General features: G+C 47.9%; 7 protein-coding genes across 7 annotated transcripts; 1 reads left to right on the top strand and 6 right to left on the bottom strand.

The window, feature by feature from the left end:
- Nucleotides 1–27: 27 nt before the first annotated feature.
- On the bottom strand, nt 28–2616 carry FTJAE_6884 (uncharacterized protein; the record flags this gene model as incomplete). Its single annotated transcript, XM_037353542.1, has 1 exon — nt 28–2616. The coding sequence occupies one exon, from the start codon at nt 2614–2616 to the stop codon at nt 28–30; it is 2589 nt and encodes an 862-aa protein (XP_037206037.1).
- A 1130-nt stretch (nt 2617–3746) lies between these two features.
- On the bottom strand, nt 3747–5027 carry FTJAE_6883 (uncharacterized protein; the record flags this gene model as incomplete). Its single annotated transcript, XM_037353541.1, has 3 exons — nt 3747–3816; nt 3883–4806; nt 4861–5027. 3 exons carry the CDS (start codon nt 5025–5027, stop codon nt 3747–3749), a joined length of 1161 nt encoding a protein of 386 aa, XP_037206036.1.
- Nucleotides 5028–7590: 2563 nt separating this feature from the next.
- On the top strand, nt 7591–9621 carry FTJAE_6882 (uncharacterized protein; the record flags this gene model as incomplete). The annotated part of the gene is made up of 1 exon (XM_037353540.1): nt 7591–9621. One exon carries the CDS (start codon nt 7591–7593, stop codon nt 9619–9621), a length of 2031 nt encoding a protein of 676 aa, XP_037206035.1.
- A 1899-nt stretch (nt 9622–11520) lies between these two features.
- Nucleotides 11521–13877, bottom strand: FTJAE_6881 (kinesin light chain; the record flags this gene model as incomplete). The annotated part of the gene is made up of 4 exons (XM_037353539.1): nt 11521–12394; nt 12451–13155; nt 13203–13409; nt 13456–13877. The coding sequence occupies 4 exons, from the start codon at nt 13875–13877 to the stop codon at nt 11521–11523; spliced, it is 2208 nt and encodes a 735-aa protein (XP_037206034.1).
- Nucleotides 13878–14386: 509 nt separating this feature from the next.
- FTJAE_6880 (uncharacterized protein) lies at nt 14387–15544 on the bottom strand (the record flags this gene model as incomplete). Its single annotated transcript, XM_037353538.1, has 1 exon — nt 14387–15544. The coding sequence occupies one exon, from the start codon at nt 15542–15544 to the stop codon at nt 14387–14389; it is 1158 nt and encodes a 385-aa protein (XP_037206033.1).
- Nucleotides 15545–16215: 671 nt separating this feature from the next.
- On the bottom strand, nt 16216–17190 carry FTJAE_6879 (uncharacterized protein; the record flags this gene model as incomplete). The annotated part of the gene is made up of 1 exon (XM_037353536.1): nt 16216–17190. The coding sequence occupies one exon, from the start codon at nt 17188–17190 to the stop codon at nt 16216–16218; it is 975 nt and encodes a 324-aa protein (XP_037206032.1).
- A 1614-nt stretch (nt 17191–18804) lies between these two features.
- Nucleotides 18805–19275, bottom strand: FTJAE_6878 (eliciting plant response; the record flags this gene model as incomplete). Its single annotated transcript, XM_037353535.1, has 2 exons — nt 18805–19163; nt 19215–19275. The coding sequence occupies 2 exons, from the start codon at nt 19273–19275 to the stop codon at nt 18805–18807; spliced, it is 420 nt and encodes a 139-aa protein (XP_037206031.1).
- Nucleotides 19276–19701: the final 426 nt, after the last annotated feature.

The raw sequence follows: 19701 nt of genomic DNA, 5'->3' as shown, positions 1-19701 counted from the left end.
GAAACACTATTTCCCACTCAGGCTCTGTCAAACACTAAACTCATGGCTCCCCGATCCAACAGTTTTCGTCTTTTGTGACCCCGGCAACGTAACCTTGGCCTTTGTGTTCGGCGGAACCCTGACCTTGAGATGAAACTTCCCATTCGATAGAGTCCAATCCGTCGAGATTGTTCCATACTGACTTACATACGTAGCACTTGCGTGAGAAAGATTGCCGCCAGGAATAGGCGCAATAGAAACAGTCTTGTACCCAGGCTCCAAAGGCGCGATTCCTCCAATGAACTGATGCATCCAATTGGCAACAGACCCAAAAGAGTAATGGTTGAAGCTGGTCATCTCACCAGGGTTAATAGTGCCATTGGGAAGCATACTATCCCATCGCTCCCAAGTGGTTGTGCCGCCCATGACAACCTGGTACAACCAAGACGGAACCTTCTCCTGAAGAAGCATGCGGTAGAAGACATCTGTGGAGTTGATGTCTGAGAGTGCAAAGCCCAGCTGAGATGTACCTGCAAAGCCTGTACCAACAAGATAGTCGTTGTTCTTGATGATGTCTCGCAATGTGTCGGCAGCAGCCGTCTTGTGCTTGTCATCCTTGAGAAGGTCGAAAGCCAGCGATAAAGCGTAGGCGGTCTGAGTTCGGTTGACTAACTTGCCGTCGGGTGCCCAGGCACTCTGGAACTCGCGCTTGAGGTCAGAGTGCTGAGTTTGGTACTTCTTGGCTAGTTTGGAGTTACCAAGGGCTCCGGTGATCTGTGAAAGTGTTTCGGTCATCTTGATCAAGTACGCATCTGAAACCAAATACTTGTCTGTCGTCGCAGAGCCAGGATCATCGGGGGGTGAAAGAGGGTCAAGCCAGTCACCAAATTGAAAGCTACTTCGATTCCAGAGACCAACATCATTCCGAGAGATGCCAATATCAATCCAGTTCTGAGCCTGAGGGAGATGTTTCTGGAGTAGTGCCTTGTCACCGAACGATTGGTAGATGTGCCATGGATTGCCAACCACCACGTCTCCCCATACTGATGCTGGCTTGGGAGGTCTGTCCAGAAACCAAGGTATCGAGGGGACATAGAATGGCGGGACCATCTGGTTCTGGGACATCTCAGACCAGATATCCTTGTGCCAGCCCTTCCAGAAGGCCGATGTGTCGTACAGGTAGTTCGATGTAGGGCCGAAAGCATGTGCATCGCCCGTCCAGCCAAGTCGCTCATCTCGTTGAGGGCAGTCGGTTGGAATGCTCAGGAAGTTGCCCTTCATGGACCACCGGACGTTGGAGTGGAACTTGTTGAGAAGCGAGTTGGAGCAGTTGAAGTAACCCGTTTCTTCCAGATCTGTATGAACAACAATAGCCCTGACACTGTTCGCATTCAAGGGTGTCTCTTCAGGCCAGCCATAAAGCTCAGCGTAGCGGAAGCCGTGAAATGTGAATTTGGGCTCCCACTCGATAGGTCCTTCACCACTGAGAGTAAGGTAGTCCTCAGCCTTGGCTAGTCGGAGAGGTCGAAGAGCCAATTCACCATCCTCCAGAACCTCCGCATGTCGCAGTCGGATAGTGGTGTTCTTAGGACCATCAACGTTCAGCCTCAGCCAACCCACAAGGTTCTGTCCAAAGTCGACAAGTTGCTTGCCAGAAGCGGACTTGAAGAAGCGCTGTGGCTTCACTTCTTCAACACGTCGCACAGGTGGCTGCTCGGCAGGAACAAGCTCGCCATCTGGAGAGGGCAAAAGACGAGTATCGCTCCAAGAAGAACCCTTGAAGCCAGGCTTGGACCATCCCTTGATATCGGCTTCGAGAGTTGCATTGTATTTGTCTCCATCATAGATCTCTCCGGCGGTAGCAGGGCCAAAGCTGGACTTCCAAGTGGTATCGGTGACGATCTTGAGTGTCTTTCCGCTCTTGGACTTGACGTGAAGCTGCGCCAGAAGACCAGTAGTGTTGCCGTAGATGTTTCGTTGCCCGCCTGCGAAACCCAACCGTCCAGCGTACCAGCCTTCACCGGCAAGAGCGCCTATCGCATTGGAACCTGGGGTGAGGAGCTTGGTCACATCATAAGTGTCGTAGACATGGCGGTGGTGAAAGGACTGCCAGCCGGGGGCCAAAACACTATCGCCAACCCGCTTCCCATTGATCTCTGCTTCGTAAATACCAAGGGCCGTGATGTAAAGCCTAGCCGACAAAATATCATCAGGAAGCTTGAACTCTTTGCGGAAGTAAACAGGCCGTTTGGGCGCGGTGACATTGATCTTGATAGTCGAAGCAATGGGCTTCACGTTCTCCCAGCTCTTCTTGAAGAGTCCTGTCTCGACAGAGACCCAATCAGACCAGGGCGTTGAGGGCTGCTTTGAGCGCCCATGAGCGCGGACCCTGACAGAGACTGGTTGGGCTTCTTCGAGTGGATCATCTGGCCAGGGCTGGTAGAGAGAGTCGGAGGACTTGGAGGAGAAAGATTTGGGCTTGTCATTGACGCTGCGAGTAACTTGGATATCGTAAGAGCTCTGTTCCCAATCGGGAGCATCACCGTCAAATCTCCATGAGATTCTTGGTGCTGTCTCTGCGATGCCCAGAGGTGAGGCGTAATGCTCAAAAGAGACTCGGGAGATTGACAGAGCCATCTTTACTGAACTTGCTTGGCAATGAGTCCGATATCGAGGTCGCTTGGTCCCTCATTTTATAAACTTGGACGAGCAAGCACTAGTCCCTTTCGACTTTGAGTAGTTCGGACCTTCCTAAGTACCGAGGTCAATTGATCATCACTGGAAATGCCGTCCTCAGCCTTCTCGCTGATTGATAACCCGAGAGTCCTCGATCATCTTTACCGAATATTACATTGCGGGGAAGAACTAAATGAACGGGCTGGGGTAAAACGCGGGGAAATGCAGATGGACAACTCATGAAGGGTCAGGGTTTGTCATCGCTGTAACATAACCCGTCGATCTGGAAACATGCGCCGTCATCGACAGATGGTTGCTATCGTCGCATTAATACCCCGAGTACTTGGCCACCGAGACGTGATTCCCGAGATCAATGTTCCAGACATCGAGGAAGAGAGACGGCTCTTTATTACCCAGGCGAACCTTCTGCTATTCTGGTCAATTTGCGTCTTCTCGACGATATATACTTTGAATAAGGGTGGATGATTGTGCCGGCAGCGCTTTTCCATACTGGGACTAGATACGCCATGAAAAGCAAAGATCTCTGTTTATCCTCGGAATTTCCGGACAACAGCATCGGAAAACCCATTCGCATCTCCACACCAATCACCAAACACTGGTCCTTGTGGCCAAGGTTTACACATGCCTCACGATATTTGCTTCCCTGAGGATTAAACATTTCCAGGATGCCGTCATAAACTTAAGATTGACAATAAGCTCTTTGAAATTTCTGCAAAGGATATTTAGCGTCACAACCACACCAAAGATTACCGCGCCTTACAGCCACTAAAGTATGTCCTTTATCCTATCGAGAGATGAAGTGCAATTATTTCGCAGTGTTGAAAATGAATACAATGTTGCTTAATGCTTCCTTCTGCCAATGAAAACTCATAACTATTTAAGCAAGATCGTCGCCCAGCCTAGTAACGAGGACACACAAATAAAAAGAAATGAAAGGTGTACTCTTGTCCTCCCGGCGTCCATGGTGTTATTCTTTGTCCCGCGCGTACAAAAACAGTCTAACGAAGTACTGGCAATGCTAATATCATGTCCAAAAAGCCCAAACAGGAGTTGGGCCGGGGCACAGAATCCTATGATGTCTTCCACAGATGCCGTTTCCGACAGTCAACTATCCCAGTCTGCTCCGAGTATGCAGTAAGCCTGTGTGCACACAGCTCAAAGCTGGACTTCATCTCTTTTAACTTCGAGTTGTTTCTGTCCACGCACAACTTGCCCTTATCAACCTTTACGATTGAAAGGTGGTCCATCGGAAAAAGCCAGTATCCAGGAACAACCTCTTTTCCCTTTGCTCTGAAGTCCTGGATGAATAACTCTGCTGCACATTGCCACTTCTTGGTTCTGTTTGGAAGACACTGGTGTACTGTGTCTCTTTGACTGAACAGGCAGCCATAGTTGACATCGGGCGACAACGTGATTTCCTCTCTGGACAAGAGACGGAACCAGAACAGAGCGCTCAGTCTCATACCCTCTATGGGGAGGTACTGAGGTGAATTAGCTTTGGCCCATTTGTCATTAAACCCAGGTATTTGGAGATCAATGGGTGCCAAGGGCAAAGGGAACGTGCGAAGCTCCGCCCATCGTGGATCCACACATCCTGGTATGGTATCCTGAAAGCTGACGTTTTCCAGTCTTGCCAGGCCCTCCTTCCACAGCTTCACCTCTGTAGGATCTTCTGGAAACGAATCATGCTGCCAATCTAAATCATTAAAGCCACTAAATCGAACTTTAAGGTCGGGGGCTAGGTTGACGAGCCCAACGTGCCGATGATCCGTCGCCCAAACACAATGAGCGAAGCGACCAAACCCTTCGGTAAGACCCATGCGTATGGTATCCGATTCCGGTCGAAGGTACAGCGTTCCCTTTTCATATAGCCCTGGTTTCATATAAGTACAGGGAATGTGTACCCTGTAAAACCTTTTCGCAGCCTCGCGCGACTCAGCGTTGACGCGGAACAGTTTGCTTATAGCTGCTTTGTCATCGACGAAGACACCATATTTCTTCTCCGATCCTGCATTGACTTCCGTCTCCTGTCCGTTGGGAAGTCGGGGAGTAGTTGGAGAACCAATAACGGCTGAAAGCTCTTTCTCCAAAGGTCTCCCGTGGAGCACATGCATAGTTCGTGCCTCACTCCTGTTACTCGTTAGCTCTATATAGGCTTTGCTGAGAGCATGGTGATATACTTACCAGCATTTCTCTCCGAGGGTCCAAACATGCATGCTGAGAACTCTGTCTTTGATGAGAGCCTTTTCCCATATCAAGTCCCGAATCTCGATAGGGAGTCTAGCGAATTGATGAAAGGTTGCCATTTCGTTGATCTTAGTGGTGGTAAGAGAAGGGCTAAGTTGAGACATGTTGGTGTTGATTAGTCTTGTGATTATTGAGGTGAGGTATGTGAGATAGAGAACAGGGAAATTGTGATTCTTCTGCAGCTGGGGTCTCTGTATTTATACTCTCATTCGGCGAGGAACTTTCGCACACTAAAGTTAAACGAGATGGAGAATCTTAGTATCAAACTTTGCGACGACGTGTGAGCGTGGTCTCTTATACTTAGAGTGTTGAAGGAGGCAAAAAAGAAACCTTGTTCTCATTCATTATGTGTATCTGCAGCCTAAGGTTCAATCATGTCGGCGGAAGGCATCCCATAGTCGAGTGTTAAAAAGTTACTTTAAACTACAATCCTGTCATAGCCACTGAGCGCTACGCCATATAAGAATGGTAAAAATTTTGACAGTCATTCATTTGGTTCGCTTACGCCGTAAAGTATCTCTGGAAGTATACCATAGATGGCAAGCACAATTACTTTCGTGAATATGTCTATCCAAAACCTTCCTCGCTGGTACCCAATATCCGGTCTATGGGTATATTGAAGTTGCACCTAGCTCTGCATTATAGTTACTAGAAACTGAATCAACAAGTAATATTCTCATAGTAGGTTGGTATGTCACACCACGCCTCAATAGTTACTGGTTGTGAATCCACGCAGGTCCAAGGCAATATTGGATCTACCTATTGTTTATTTGACCCTTCTATGTCCTCTTTTCGTCTAGCAATACTATATTTGAAGCGTCGACTGGTTATTGCATAGCAGTGACAAGGACATGGTTGCTCCCTGGCGATACGTCCAGTACTCCTTGATGTAACTAACAAGTCACGTGTGTTCACTTCAAGCGCCTGGAATTGTTCAGCCATGATTCTATATATTTATATAGCCAGTCTATTGCTTCGCGAACCTATTGACTATGTGCTTCATTGTTGTCTCCTAAGAAGACTTTTGTTTCTATGTCATACAGGTTACTAGGTTCTCTCTGCCCGAATAAGCTCTCAGCCACAAATCTCAACTGCAAATAACACTTCTAGCCCACAACCTAGACATCGATGCCGCGATGACTGACCAGTGGCTACAGCATAAATCTGACTGAGTTATGCAAGAAGTAACTCGACCCTTCCAAGACAGAATTTCGAAAGTGAAAGAAACAATGAGGATTCGGCACAAGGTTTCATTAGCTCGTCAGTGCCGTAAATATATATCTTGCAATCATATACCTTGTAAATAAGAAGTTTACTCATACTTCGGCTTTCTTTAGCCACTCATCAAATGATCTGCTGAGTCACCTTGCGACCTCGAGAGACCTGAAGCTTCATGACCATACTGCGTATTTTCTCGCTGGAGATGGCGACAATGGAGATGGACTTCGCCATCAGTTTGACCTTTCAACATCATAAGCTAAAGCAGGTCATCATGTACGCTCATCTCTTTTCACGCGACCTGCGTTTCTCCGACGCTTACGCAATTCATGTGAAAAGACAGCGGCCCCGTTGTTGTTCTTAAATATACTTCGAGCTCTCCACATTCAAAGGGGAGAATGGCGAGTTGAGGCTTAATACAAGAGAATCTTCCAGTTGAAGATCTGTGGCGGAGGCATTGATGATACTCTACGAAACTTGATTGGCTCCTAAGCTTTTTCCTTTGGGTTTTGAGTCATTCTAAACTCAGAAAAGCCCATGGGTGCCTACAGTGTTAATTTTAACCTTCGTATCAGGTAACGGTCATTAGCCTTTGTTTACCCTAACCCTGGGATCCCATAAACTGAAGAAATCTAATATATCAAGGCTGTCGATCTACCTCGCTACGGGGCGGTAAAGGCGCCTGTGCTGTTGTTCCTCCTCTCTCGAACACTTGCCAAGTTCAGGGCACCAAGACTGATATTATTTATTTCCCAGTGGCCTCACACAGCGCGCTAGAGCCGGCATTTCTGTGACTCAAGATGCTGCCCTGTTGCATGATATAACCATCTGCGACCCCGGACATGTTCACCCGCAGGCAACAACACGAAGTATCTCCAATGCTCAGTATCAATGTTTCACTAGAAAACGGGCGATTGAACTTGCAGCAATTATTTCTGCCCGTCGCAGGCATGTGTATTGCATTTCAATTATGTCGCTTCAAATACAGGGCTCGATTGGGAATGAATCCAGACAAGCTTGGTTGGTGGCAATATGCTCAGAGCTTTGTTTTGAGGAGCGCCTAAACGCAAAAAGTCAGTCATACAGTCAACGAAAACATTGTATGTTGCTCAGATTTTATTTAGACTTCCGTACTTTTATAAAGATCGCCATTTTCCCCTCTCCTTCTGCAGAATCCTCTTTCTCCTTCTCTGTCCATAAAGAAACTTTTGTTGACATCTTATCTGATCTTATCTTAATTACATCATCAATCATTACCCTTGGCAGGTGTGGAAAAGACTTCCATATAATCTTGGAATTGATCTAAGTGACGAAGGGTCATTTCCAACTACGGGTATACACCCAGCAACACCACCACTCCCAACCAGCTTCAAGTTGATGCAACGACCTGCTTGTAAGCACTGCAAATCTCTTGAGAATACCAAGGATGTTCCAGAGACACCACCAAGAATGGAACATAACCGGATTCGGAGCCATCAGCGGAATGTTCTTCCGCCTGGCAGCCCTCGAAGTCCCAATGATAGGGCCGGACCCAGGTCTCGCAATTCGCCTCTTCATGACCGCGATTTCTTCAATCGCACGGGTGGAACGGTCCGTGGAAAGTACGCTCCTCGACTCGGCGTATCCGGCAATCTTCGAACCCGTCTTCCACCGTCGCCTGCACCATCCGATACTCCACCGTCTGTGGCCAGTGATGCCTGGTCAGATACTCAGTTCAATCCCGACTCTCGATGTCAAAGTCCCGCTTCCAGTGCTACAAGCTTGGAGGAGGATTGTCAGCCAAATGTGCCAGAAAGACTCCTTGCAAAGCGTATATCACCTAGCCCTCTCACCGAACCCCCGGAAACGTATTCAGAATCTCCATCCTGCTCTCTCACATCAGAAAGCTCTGACGTCCATCTGTTGTTCGAGCCCAACCTCGCTTCTGCTATTGCAGAAAAGAGTTCACCCCCCTCTCCTATGCCGGCGATGGTTCATTCAAATTTCTTCCCTATCAACTTTGATACACTCTCTGAGACATCTTCTGAGATGGAGCCGAACGCTCTTAACTCCTTTGAACAACCGCGTCTGGCGATCGGGAACACTGTTCTTCCCGACCCAAAGGAACGCGTTCGTCATTGGCTCCAGCCCTCTCACAATCCTGACGTGGCACCTCACGGATCCAGCGAAACCTCTCCAGACCATCACACTAAGGAAGAATATCCTGCAACCGAAACTGCCTGCAAAGACAGTTGTAGCAGCGATGTAGACGATGACTCTATTCTGCCTGAGTGTGACGTCCAGAGGCCCTCGAAGAATCGGAAAATGCACATACCTATGGAGACTGATCCTCGCGACTGCGGTCCCAACAGTACAACTATTGCAAGCTTACCAGAGCGCATTCTCGCCATGATCATGTCGTTCTGCATTGAGCCAAAGGACCTCCTTGTCTTGATCCGCTCGTCACCAGTCTTCCTTCAACCCTTCTGCAAGAGCCGCGTTACCATAGTCAGCCCAATGATCAAACATATGAGATTTCGCTTCGGTGGTGATATGCCTCGCACCGGTCTTATTGCAGCTAAGCTCCAAAATATGCAGTCGAAAGGTGCCGCCATAAGCTCAGTTCGTCAGGCCTCTGCTAGGAGAGTTGTTCAATCAATCTTGAGCTTCTCTCCAAAGGGACCTTTGCTCCATCCTTCTTACAGTCTTCGACAGCTCAGGCTCATCTCAGATGCCCTAGGTAAAGCCGAGACCGTGATGTCAAGCTACACAGATTGCGCGTGGGAAAATCTAAACGCAGTCAGCAAACTGGGAACGTCTGAGATTTCTGAAGAGCCAGTGCTCTCGAGGACTGAAAGGAAACAATTCATGGATACCTTCTGTCTCTACGATGCCTATTGTACGGTTTTCTTCTCTGAAAATGCGATCTCAGCTGATGGGGACACTGCCGTGTGGCATAGCCTCCTCGAAGAGGATGGCATATCATGTGAAATTCCCAAGCGATTCTACAGCATCATGACCTACCTGTATGATTTGTATCGCGATTGGATATATATGGCGATAGAGAAACGATATGATGATATTCCTGCTTTGGAAAAACAGATTGACCCGCTCATCGAATATCTTATATGTAGCGGACCAAACGTTTTACAAGCGCTGCAAGACATGGGAGCTTCCGAACGCTACCGCTACCTCTTCGAACTGCTCAACCTCTGCGAGACAAACGCGGCATTTCGCCGGAAGATATCATTCGTGCTGGGCAGAGGGTACAAACTCTTGTGGCCATATCGCGAGATAGCGGCAGGCCTTACCAAGGAAGAGGTACTGACAGCAGAGCATTTCTGGGACAAAGCTACTCTGTATCGTGTGGGGTACATATCAAAGGTCCATCTCAATCTACCCTGCCAGGCTCTCTCTGCCGGAATAAGCTATCAGCCACAAGTCTCAACTGCAAATAACACTTCTAGCCCACAACTTAGACATCAATACCATGATGACTGACCAATCTGCCCCACGGCGGACCTTCAGTTGCAAGACAGGTCTAATGCCTAGCCTTAGTCAAGATTCTTTCATCACCAACTCAACATAGACTTTACAAAACCCACTCTAATAAAAGACCTATAACTGTTAATTAATAATCCTTGCTTCTTATGTTAATCACCGAATTGCCCAAAACCTTGAGCATCACGATAAGGGCTGAGGCCTAGAGCACTCAGCCTACCTTCAAGACACCTGTAGGGAGCTTAGTGTAAGCATCATCTCTGCTGTCTATCATCTCAGAATAGCCAGCCTACCCGCGTCCCTACAACTACAAAGCACAGACACGTCATTTCTGAAAATGCCAGAAATGGGTTCAGAGATCACTAGCCAGAGCCTCAGCCATTTCGTCTACTTTACATCTCCATGTTGTCACCGCCATCATAGCTTTTCTAATCAGAGTCTGAACTACGGCTCGAATCGTACTTCCCACTTCCCTTCCCAAACTTGGGCTCCGACATGTAAAGATGCGTCAAATTATGTGTCTCCCCGCTCTCCCTTCCACGACACCTATTGCCCGCATCAAAGCACTTCTGGCACGTATCCCAATCTCCATTGTCATCTGACCATAATAACCTCTAGCATTAGCGTTTAAACTTCCTGGAAAGGCTGTCATGCCTGGAAGTGGCGGAAGATCCAGGGGAATCTGCCAAGAGCTTCTTCCAGAAGTTTCGACGTAGCACCATTGCTGTGATTGTCCGTTGTAAGATTGATAACCGGAGCTCTGTTGGTTCTGTCCAGGGTATGATGGTTGTGTATATCCTTGCTGCTGTCCAAGGCGCTCTCCCAAATTGAGGCCTTCAAATTCTTTCTTAAACTTATTCAAAAATGACACACTGTGAATATTTCTGTCGTTGAAATAAGAATCAAACAGGGAAATGACCGAGACGTCGCAGCTGGTCTTTTAAGATAAAGATCCTTGCAACGTCAATGTCTTCGTTGGAGAATCAATCGGCGTAAGCGATGTTCTGAAACGTGAGACTTTATAATTCAAGGCCTTCACTTCGTCATCTGAGGATTTGCCGAGCCATTACCAAGACCTAGAGGTCCTTTTGATTAGCGGGATCAGATTGCTTGTTCATTGATGATCCTACGCTAACTGGCCCAAGCGTTAAAGTCGTGGCGAGCTAGCCAGCCCTATAGGGAACGGATCATTGGACGTCTGTACGCGATAGCTCGAAAGACTGGTTGTTCTCGAGACACTGATATCATCATTGTGCAGAGAAGTTCTCAGCTGAAACCTGTTCGGTATTTGCAGCCAATACTTGCGAGCAATTGACATGCTGATTCTATTTTCAGAAGCCTCCTTGATGTTTGTGGGAAGAAGCGGGGAATTTACTCAGCCCTGTGAGGCTATGCTCGATTCTGTAGCAACATCCTTGTCCTGGCCGTAGGATCTGGGTGTCCTTGTTGTTACCAGCGGGTTGGTCGAAATTATAATCGTGAGTTCCCACTGTCTTCAGGCAAAGCATATCTTTGTCTGTTTAGGTTGTTTAAGAACCAGAAGCTAATGACTGATCAACCACGATATCTCGCACATCGGTTGATAGACCATTATTTAATATATTTGGGTTACACAATCACTGCCCTGATAATTCACCTATCTTCCTTTCCCATCTCTCAAGTCGCTTGACTGCAGATCTTGTCTCTGGATACTCAGATCCATGTGCCTCCCTATAAAGGTCTACACAAGCTTGCATCAGCGATAGAGTATTTGTGTGTTGACCCATATCTTTCAAGATATTCGCCCCGAGTTTCATAGTGTGCAACGTCTTCGGATGATGTTCCCCCAATACCTTTTTTTCTCGCCTCTAACACTTGCGTCTGGAGCTCAATTGCTTCTTCAAGCTCTCCTTTTTTCCACTATATCCAAGACAAGTTGTCCATGCACTGTAGCGTCTCTGGGTGCTCTGACCCTAACAACATCTTTTGTGCCTCTACCACTTGTATTCCTAACTGTTTAGCCTTTTCGTATTCGTTCTGGTATGAATATACTCGCGCCAGATTAGCTTCCAATGCGAGAAGTGATTGTCTGTCTATGCTGGTCCTTCTTGAGATTTCCAAGATCTTGACGATAAGTTCTTCGGCCTGGTCATATCGATGCTGAAGAGTACACAAAGCCACCAGATCGTTCGTAGTGTTTAGGGTTAGCTTATGCTCCTCTCCCCAAATCCTCTCGCAGGTGTTAACGAGCGCAAGTTGGATCTTTGCAGCTTGGTCCAACTTCTTTTGCCTCCTATAGGCTTTAGCCAAGATGTTCAAACACCTATGGATAGTCATATTCTCTTCCCCAAGACTTGGCAAACCTGCCCTAATCGCTTTCTTGCTGATCTCCTCAGCTGCTTCGTACTTGCCGATTTTATTCATATATCCTGCGCAACGACCCAGTAACGTTGCCCACAGTTCTACATCATCCGCCTGCGGCTCTTCCTGTGTTACAGACTCCAAGTGCGGCAGAAGCAGCTGGCATGTAGGCCAGTTTTCAAATGTGGGAGGCTCGAAATTTGCGCACATGGAATGTATGAACAGGCTCTTCAATTCAGGCAATTTGTCCGAGGATGACGTCCAGGCTCTGGTGCAGGCTTGCACCGTCGAGTGCAACTCGAAAACGTCTCGATTGGCAGTCACGTAGACTAGGGAATAGCTTCGAAGCACGTCTAAATCATCTTCAAAGCCGACAGCTTTGTCTTTCCGATGCTTAAGCTTGCCGTTGTAGTAGTGAAGTGAAGTGCGAACTCTGGAATTCCTTTGTGATCGAAAAGGCTCATGAATGACAAGAGGTTGGCTGCAGACGGTCTTTCGTGACGGATCTTCTCGAATGTAACCTGCCATGTTGTGATCACCGAATTCGAAACAGTCTCGTCTCTACGGAGATCACCGAGGTCGACCTCTAGAAGGCTTTTCCTCTTCTGATCACTCTCTTGGAATGATTTCAAGTAGGTTTCAACAGATTCGCGGGGTGATCGACGGTTGATGTAGGCTGCAGCTTGCGTGATAGCGAGGGGGATGTAATCCAAAACCTGAAGGAGCTTAACAGCAGCATCAAGCTCAAATTCAACGGTAAGTTTGTTTCTGATAAGATGGAGGCCTTGAGCCTCGTCCATGGAAGACACCTGGAAGATGTTCTTCTGACTACCTGTCAGCCTCTCCGCAACATCAAGACTGCGAGACGTGACGAGGATGGTGCCATGCTGAGCCTTGGGTAAGAAAGACGCTAGGGGGCGCTCATCGGTGCTCTTGGGATAGAAGAGATTGACATCGTCGGCATTATCGATAATCATCAGCCAAGAACCAGATTCATCGTTCTGTAGCCAGTCTCGAACAAGAGCAAGGATGTCCGTGCTTGGCTCGTCCCGTTTGGGTAATTTCATCCTCTCTGCTACCGCGCGGTAGGCTTCTTCGAATCTCGGTTTTGAACTTGCATGGACCCAGAATACATTGACGCTGGAATTCTCATCGTGAATCGAATAGGCAAAGTTGATGGCAACTTGCGATTTCCTGGGTTACGTTAGCGAATAGTACCCTAAATCGACAGAGATACATACCCAAACCCTCCCATGCCTACAAGAGCCATACGACCTGTAGAGCTACTGTACTTGTCTCTGAGCCACGCCGTCATATCGGGACGTGCGACGAAGTCTTGATCTCGATCAAATGGGACATTGAAACATGGCGGGCGACCTACTGAAGTCGTGCTCTCTTGTTGTAGCGATAAACCATGAACCCTTTGCGACATGTCGAGCAGAATTGTCCTATCGGGGTTAACAGAGCCCAAAGTCGTTGTGATTACCGACCTACGTTTGGTCAACTTGTAGGCATAATGTGATTGTCTGCTTGTAGTGCTCAAGATTTGATGTAACCGTACTGATTTCCTTGCTATCGAACGGCCATTTGAGCGCGCGGAGACCAAATCGACGCATGGCCTTCCGCGCACTCCCAGGATCGAGTTTGTCCTGCACCTCTGATAGCTCTCTCTTGCAGGCATTTAATGAATCAACTAGCGATCGCGCTGTCGCAAGCGCCGTATTTTTCGGGTCGTCGAGGAGTCGCTGGGCCGCTTCGAGGCATGCGTTCAGGTCCTTCAGACGGTTCTCGAGTCGGCTAATCTCAGTCCTCGCATTTCCTGCTTCGGTCGAGTACTGGACGCAGAGTTTCCCGATTTTGGCGGAGAGCTCGACGATGGCGATGATGCTCGCGGTGAGCCCGACGGCCTCAGCCATGGTGAGCGATAGGCTTTTGTCGATTTAATTCAATGTTGGTGGGATGGGGAATCGTACTTTATTAACAAGCAGTGAGGGGAATCATTTTCAACCCTGTCTGCCCAATGAGGCTGTGATGTCAGCTGAACCCGACGTGGCTTTAACGGTCCAACGGCAATGGGTCTTTGACATCAAGGCGCATTGATTAGTACAATCGTGCGGCGCATTTGAGTCTTGGGCGCCTGATTCCTTTGACTGCTGCGCCTATTTCAGTGGTAGACATTGCTCACATTTGAAGTTACGAATCGTGCCTAAGAATGACAAAAGGCACGATATCCGATTGTCGGCAATAATTGAAGGTTCTCTATTCATAACTGGCTCGCTATGCAAACTGTGCTGAGCTCTATCATTTGACAATCTAGTAGTCATAATTCCATGTATGTTGTTTCCGCTTTGATATTGTATCTGTATCATCCGTCTAACGCCGTATCCAAAACGCCATTGAAATTCAAAGTAAATACTTCTCAAAATCATGCAACAGACTCTGTCCTTCGTGATCGTCGACGTCGGCGACCTTCATGCAATGGTGTGGATCGATGCTTATTCACTGCCGCCAAATCGAGAGTCGACTCAGTCGCAGCTCTCTTGACAACTTCCATAGAGCCATCTTCCTCGATAGTCTGTATAGTCATTTCTCTCTTCTCGTCTTCAATCATCTCGATCTTTTCTCCAACGCCGAGAAGTCGTGGTGTATCTGAGATCTTGGGCTTTTCTGACAGACCCATCCAAGCTAGAGTCTTTTCCCATATTCCTGGTGGGGGAGGGCTCCACATTCCAACATCAAAGGTATAGTGTTGTTGTTCGTCCGGGAGATTGAGCCATACGAAGGGTCTGTTGCTGTTGATCCGTCCTTCGATGACAAAATCGCCAATCTCATCGGGAATTCGGATTGGCTCGGGAATGAGAATGGTTTGGTAGGCGGGTACGATGAGATGAAGCTGCACAGGTCGGCAGAACTGTTTTCGTCGTGCTTTTGACATTTCTCGCTTGGTGATGCGCTCTCGAGCTGCGAGCATGAACATGAAAACGGTGTCGAGCTGGTTGGTGTATCCGCAAAATCGAGGGCTCAGTGGTTTCTCTTCGACGAGATGGAAGAACTTGGGATACCAATCTGTGTCGGGATGGTAAAGGAAGAACCAATGATCGCGCTCGGTATCGACACTGGATTGACTTAATCGTTCCCGAATCATGTCAAAAACATACTGCGGAAAGTCTCGCTGAGCCGTAAGCGCCGCCTGGGCCTCAAGACTCGTCGAAATCTCGCCAAGCTTGGCTGCGATGAGGTTCAAAGCTTGAACACCCTGATATGTCTGAATGACATTGGCGCCCATGCCCAACGTCGTAGCGACAATACTAAACTGATGAAACAATCTCGTACTATCAACTAACGACTGGCCCATGATATGCATCTGCGGCAGAATACTCTGCGCGCCTTTAATGGTCTGCGATGCGCTGGAGAGAAAGTCGTTGGCATGTTGGATAACGTCTCCGACCTTGGAGATCTTATTCGCAGCCTGGACGATCTTGATGACTGGCGCTGCAGAGGCGCATGTGCTTGCCACTTCGAGGGCTGCTGCTTGGAATTTTCTGTCGCGGACTGCTTTGGTGAAGAATTCGTCGAGGCCCATGATGTTAGTTTCAAAAGAGAGTGTGTCGTTGGGTGAAGCACGTAGAATGCGGTTTGGAGGAGGCCGTAGAAAAAGGCGGTAACTGAAGATGGATACGGACTTATCGATGTGGCGAATCTGATTGGTTTAGCGAGGGTGAGGTAGCCAATTGGAGGTGGACAGCTGGTGATGTGGATAACTTGCGGCCCAACGTGAGACGCGTATCATAACAAAGAGGAGTCATCGCCTTGAGATCAGGGACGAAGATTATGACGCAGATGATCACGATAGAGGTTGAGCTAGAGAGATCCTCTTTGTGGATTGTCTCGGTAATGTGAGCCTGGTTGTTGGATCGTCAAGATCGTACAGTAGCCATGAGCTGAGGGAGCTAAGAATAGCTTCAAGGGGAGCTTTGGAAGTGGGCCGCCAAGATCTGCAGAGGAAAAGTTCTGATGCACAACTCATCAGATCGTTTTATGCACGCTTGTGAAAATACGTCTTTATGCCTAGGGTAGTCTGAGAGTTTTTCAATTGAGATCGTGAAGAGTTATGAGGGGTAGGATCAAACGACTCTTGATCTTATTAAGAATAAATAGTATTGATTGCAGAATTAGAAAAGCTCTCATTAATAGCCCTAATGTCGATGATATGCAAAGGACAAGCTGCCAAACTGGCTCTTTACCGGATGTTGCTCACTGCTTTTGCATCTTAGCCCAAGCAATCGTCGCACCCAACCGATCACCAGACTCATAAAACAAATAAGTATTTCCTCCAGAACTCGCAATATCCGGTGCCGCAACTCTCCCAACATCCTCCCCCTTTCCTCTACTCTGATACAGCAAGATCGGCTCTGCCCCCACATCCCGTAACGTCTGATCAATAGTCCTCGCGTAAATCTTCCCCGAAGACCCATGATAAATCACATACGCCTGCCCATTCCACGTCCAGTAATTCGCACCTGAAACATCTGTCCCCTCAGGCCCTCCAGGCTGAACAACATAGTCCGAATCAACAGTCCATTTCCGACCGTCCACAGATTCGGCGAGTCGGATCTTGCGCCTGTTGTCCTTTTCGTTGGCCATGTAGAACATTGCGTAGTTGTACTTTGACGCTTGGTTGGGATGCGCAAAGACACGGGCGTAGCTTGATTCTGTGGTGTTGGAGCCGCTCATTTGGTTATTCACTGCTACGCCGCCGTAACGAAAATCAACGCCGTTGCTTGATTCTGCCCAGCGGGTTTGTGTGTTGTCTCCGTGGAAGTAGAGAAACATGCGGCCGGCGTCAGAGTTCCAGCTTGCATCTGGGCTTGAGACATGAGAGACTGAGTAATATGAGTCCCATTTGTTAGCGATGACTGGGTTGTTCGAGTACTCTTTCCAGGGTCCTTCGAGACTATCAGAGTACACGAGGGAGATGCCACCAGGATTCTCGTGAGGTGCGTAGTAGAGATACCATTCTCCGAGAGGATCGTCTAGATATTCTCCTGCATGGAAGATGCTAGGGAAGATGAACTCATTTGTTGGGTTGTACTCAAAGGTAGCTTTGTTCGTAACATGTCCTTTATACCAGAAGTTTGGCCAGCCATCAGGCGCAGGAGCAAGTTGTGCACTAGCAAAAGAAACCAAAGAGGCAACGCCCAACAGGCGAATAGTCGTACTGAAGCGCATGGAGTATATATACAAAAGAGCCGCTGATTTTCATAGAAATACAGAACAAATAAGATCAACAGATCATCACAAAATTTCCTAGCATTTTCCTCCCCTTTTATAAAAATCATTTCCATCTGCTGTACAACCAACACCTATTATCATCGGCATCAAACCGACACTCCCCGAAAGGATGTGAGTCGTGCCAGCGCATGACAAGACCCAAAAAGAAAAGCATGACCCATCCTCATCTCGCTAGTGTCAGCCTTGCAAGCAATTATGCGAAAGTCAGGGCAGCGCCTCGACTGGTCAGAGGGAAGCGCGCAGTGTAACATCGAAAAATGCGAAGACTGGGGTCGTGACTTGCATCTCCCCTAAATTTGGGTGGAGGGGTCGGGTACTGCGTTATTCCCGGCGTTTCAGCGTGTGACGCGGGCATGTGACTTATGCCGCGGTAGGGATGGATGCTGACCTGTTTCTGCATATTTTTATGAGTAGCTGGGCGGTAGTTGGATGAGCTACACGTCGTTGGGGTGAGGTTATTGGTTGTTTCAAGTGAGGATGCGGTATGTCAGCTTCCTAACGTGGCAGTATCTCGTCCGATGTGGCCGATGTTCAATTAAAAGAAACGATCTCAGCCAAGGACGTGGCTTGGCGATATTGTGGTTGTCAGCGAGAATGCATAAATAACTATTCGGTGTGAGATGGCTTTGCAGTAAAGGAACAGCGCTCCTGAGCTGCGACCTCAGCATTAGGTGAGCACTCTCGAGTTATGAAATCATCAAGGAACGGAATCGGATAGAGCTGCATACTGTTGAGTAATATGTTGAATAATTGAACTGCCGTGGTCAAATGGATCTCATGCCATAGACTCATGCGTCTCAACGTCTCCATACGACTCCAGCCAGGTGCTCAACATTGCAACCCAATATTCAACATTACATAGCAGTCAAGGGACCTCATGTTTCAAGCGTGCAAGGCTGACTGTTTATTATCATGCACCCAATGAAACGTCGCGTCAATGCAACAGAACCTGTTTGTGAGCAATATGTTTAAGATGACGAAACAAAACTACCTTATTACACCCATTGAAGCAACATGGCCTTTGCGTGATTAAATGCCCCTGGAACCTTTACGACTCATCGGTTTTCTTTCTGAATGTCCGTGGGATGACTGGAAACGACGTGGACGCCTTTCTTTTGTTCTGACGTGTTTATATGCATGACATCCACATGAAACGCGTTAAGAGCCTATACTTTAACGACATATATCAAAGCGCATAAGCTTCAAAGCTGAGAAATCTGTTGCAAAGCGTCATATTGGCATCTCGAAATGAAATGACGAAATTCGTTTGGACTATAAGATATCACATAAATGTTGGCAGCCGTTATTTCGTCAAAGGTCAATTGCCTTGCTCAGTAACACGTCATAGGCGGTTGTCGTACCTTTACCAGGCGAAACATTTTTCATATTGCCGCTGATGTCATGGCTGAGATTCGACAGATACTCGATCAAACAGTATGCGTGAGTAGAAATCATCTTATAATTATCATTAAATCAAAACTCATTACACATCATCGTCATCAATCCACCACGATCCCCACGACAAACATATCATTAAACCCAGTCCACCGCTTATTTGAGACCACAGTTGCTAATAGCAACCTGAGTAGCAGTAGCATCAACCCTTCCAAGCTGGACAGCCTGATTATTCGTAAGCGCATTCATCGCAGCAGGCGAGATATTGAATCCAGCATCGGTATGATCAATCGCGAGAACGTTAATGCTCTTTCCCTTGTAGGTGAGCTTCCAGCAAGTACCGCAGTTGGGAGAGTTCCAGCCCGCGACAGCTTGCGCACCGCCGATGTAAGGAAATTTGGGGATTTGGCCTTGGGTCTTCCACTTGTACTTTGTGATGAGACCGTTTTTGCCGTCGGAGCAGGCGACGGCTGTGAGGGCGCGACCTGATTCGCCGTAGCCGGGGTCGTAGGAGACTGTGAATTGTTAGAGGGGAGTAGTGCCAAAGACGGAGGAGGGGGACGGACCGGTGGTGGCTGAGACTGAAGTCAGAGCTGCGGCGAGGTAGAAGAGGTTGGTCAGCTGCATGATGAATGGTTTTAATGTATTAGACTATTATTGATTGATGAATAAGATGTTGAAGATGATAGATCAACACAAAAACGAGGTGCACCTCGTCCTCTTTATATATTTCCTCACCCTCTCTCCTCCTTAGACCGCCGAGCCATCCGATCATAAAATTCGTGTTCAAAAGCCACAAGCCTTCCCCGCAACACCTCCATAATCATGTTCTGATTCCTCAAACGGTATGTGGATGTAACGGATCGGTCCGCAACGCTCAAGAATCAAAAGTCTAGAGTTTGCGCCATGATAATCAGCTGAGTGTGACTAACCGAATGCAGCATAATCATCACCAACATGATCGTGTTCGAGGGAAATGGAGGGGTAGAGAGGGTTTCAATTGGCTGGTGGGGCATTGAGTTCTGAGCGCTCGTGTTAAGCGTTCTCGTATTC

The sequence above is a fragment of the Fusarium tjaetaba genome (assembly GCF_013396195.1).
Source record: "Fusarium tjaetaba strain NRRL 66243 chromosome Unknown NRRL66243_c0000135, whole genome shotgun sequence".
Taxonomy (NCBI): Eukaryota; Fungi; Ascomycota; class Sordariomycetes; order Hypocreales; family Nectriaceae; genus Fusarium; species Fusarium tjaetaba.
Note: the sequence above shows the minus strand (reverse complement) of the source record. Positions and strands in the feature narration are given on the sequence as shown.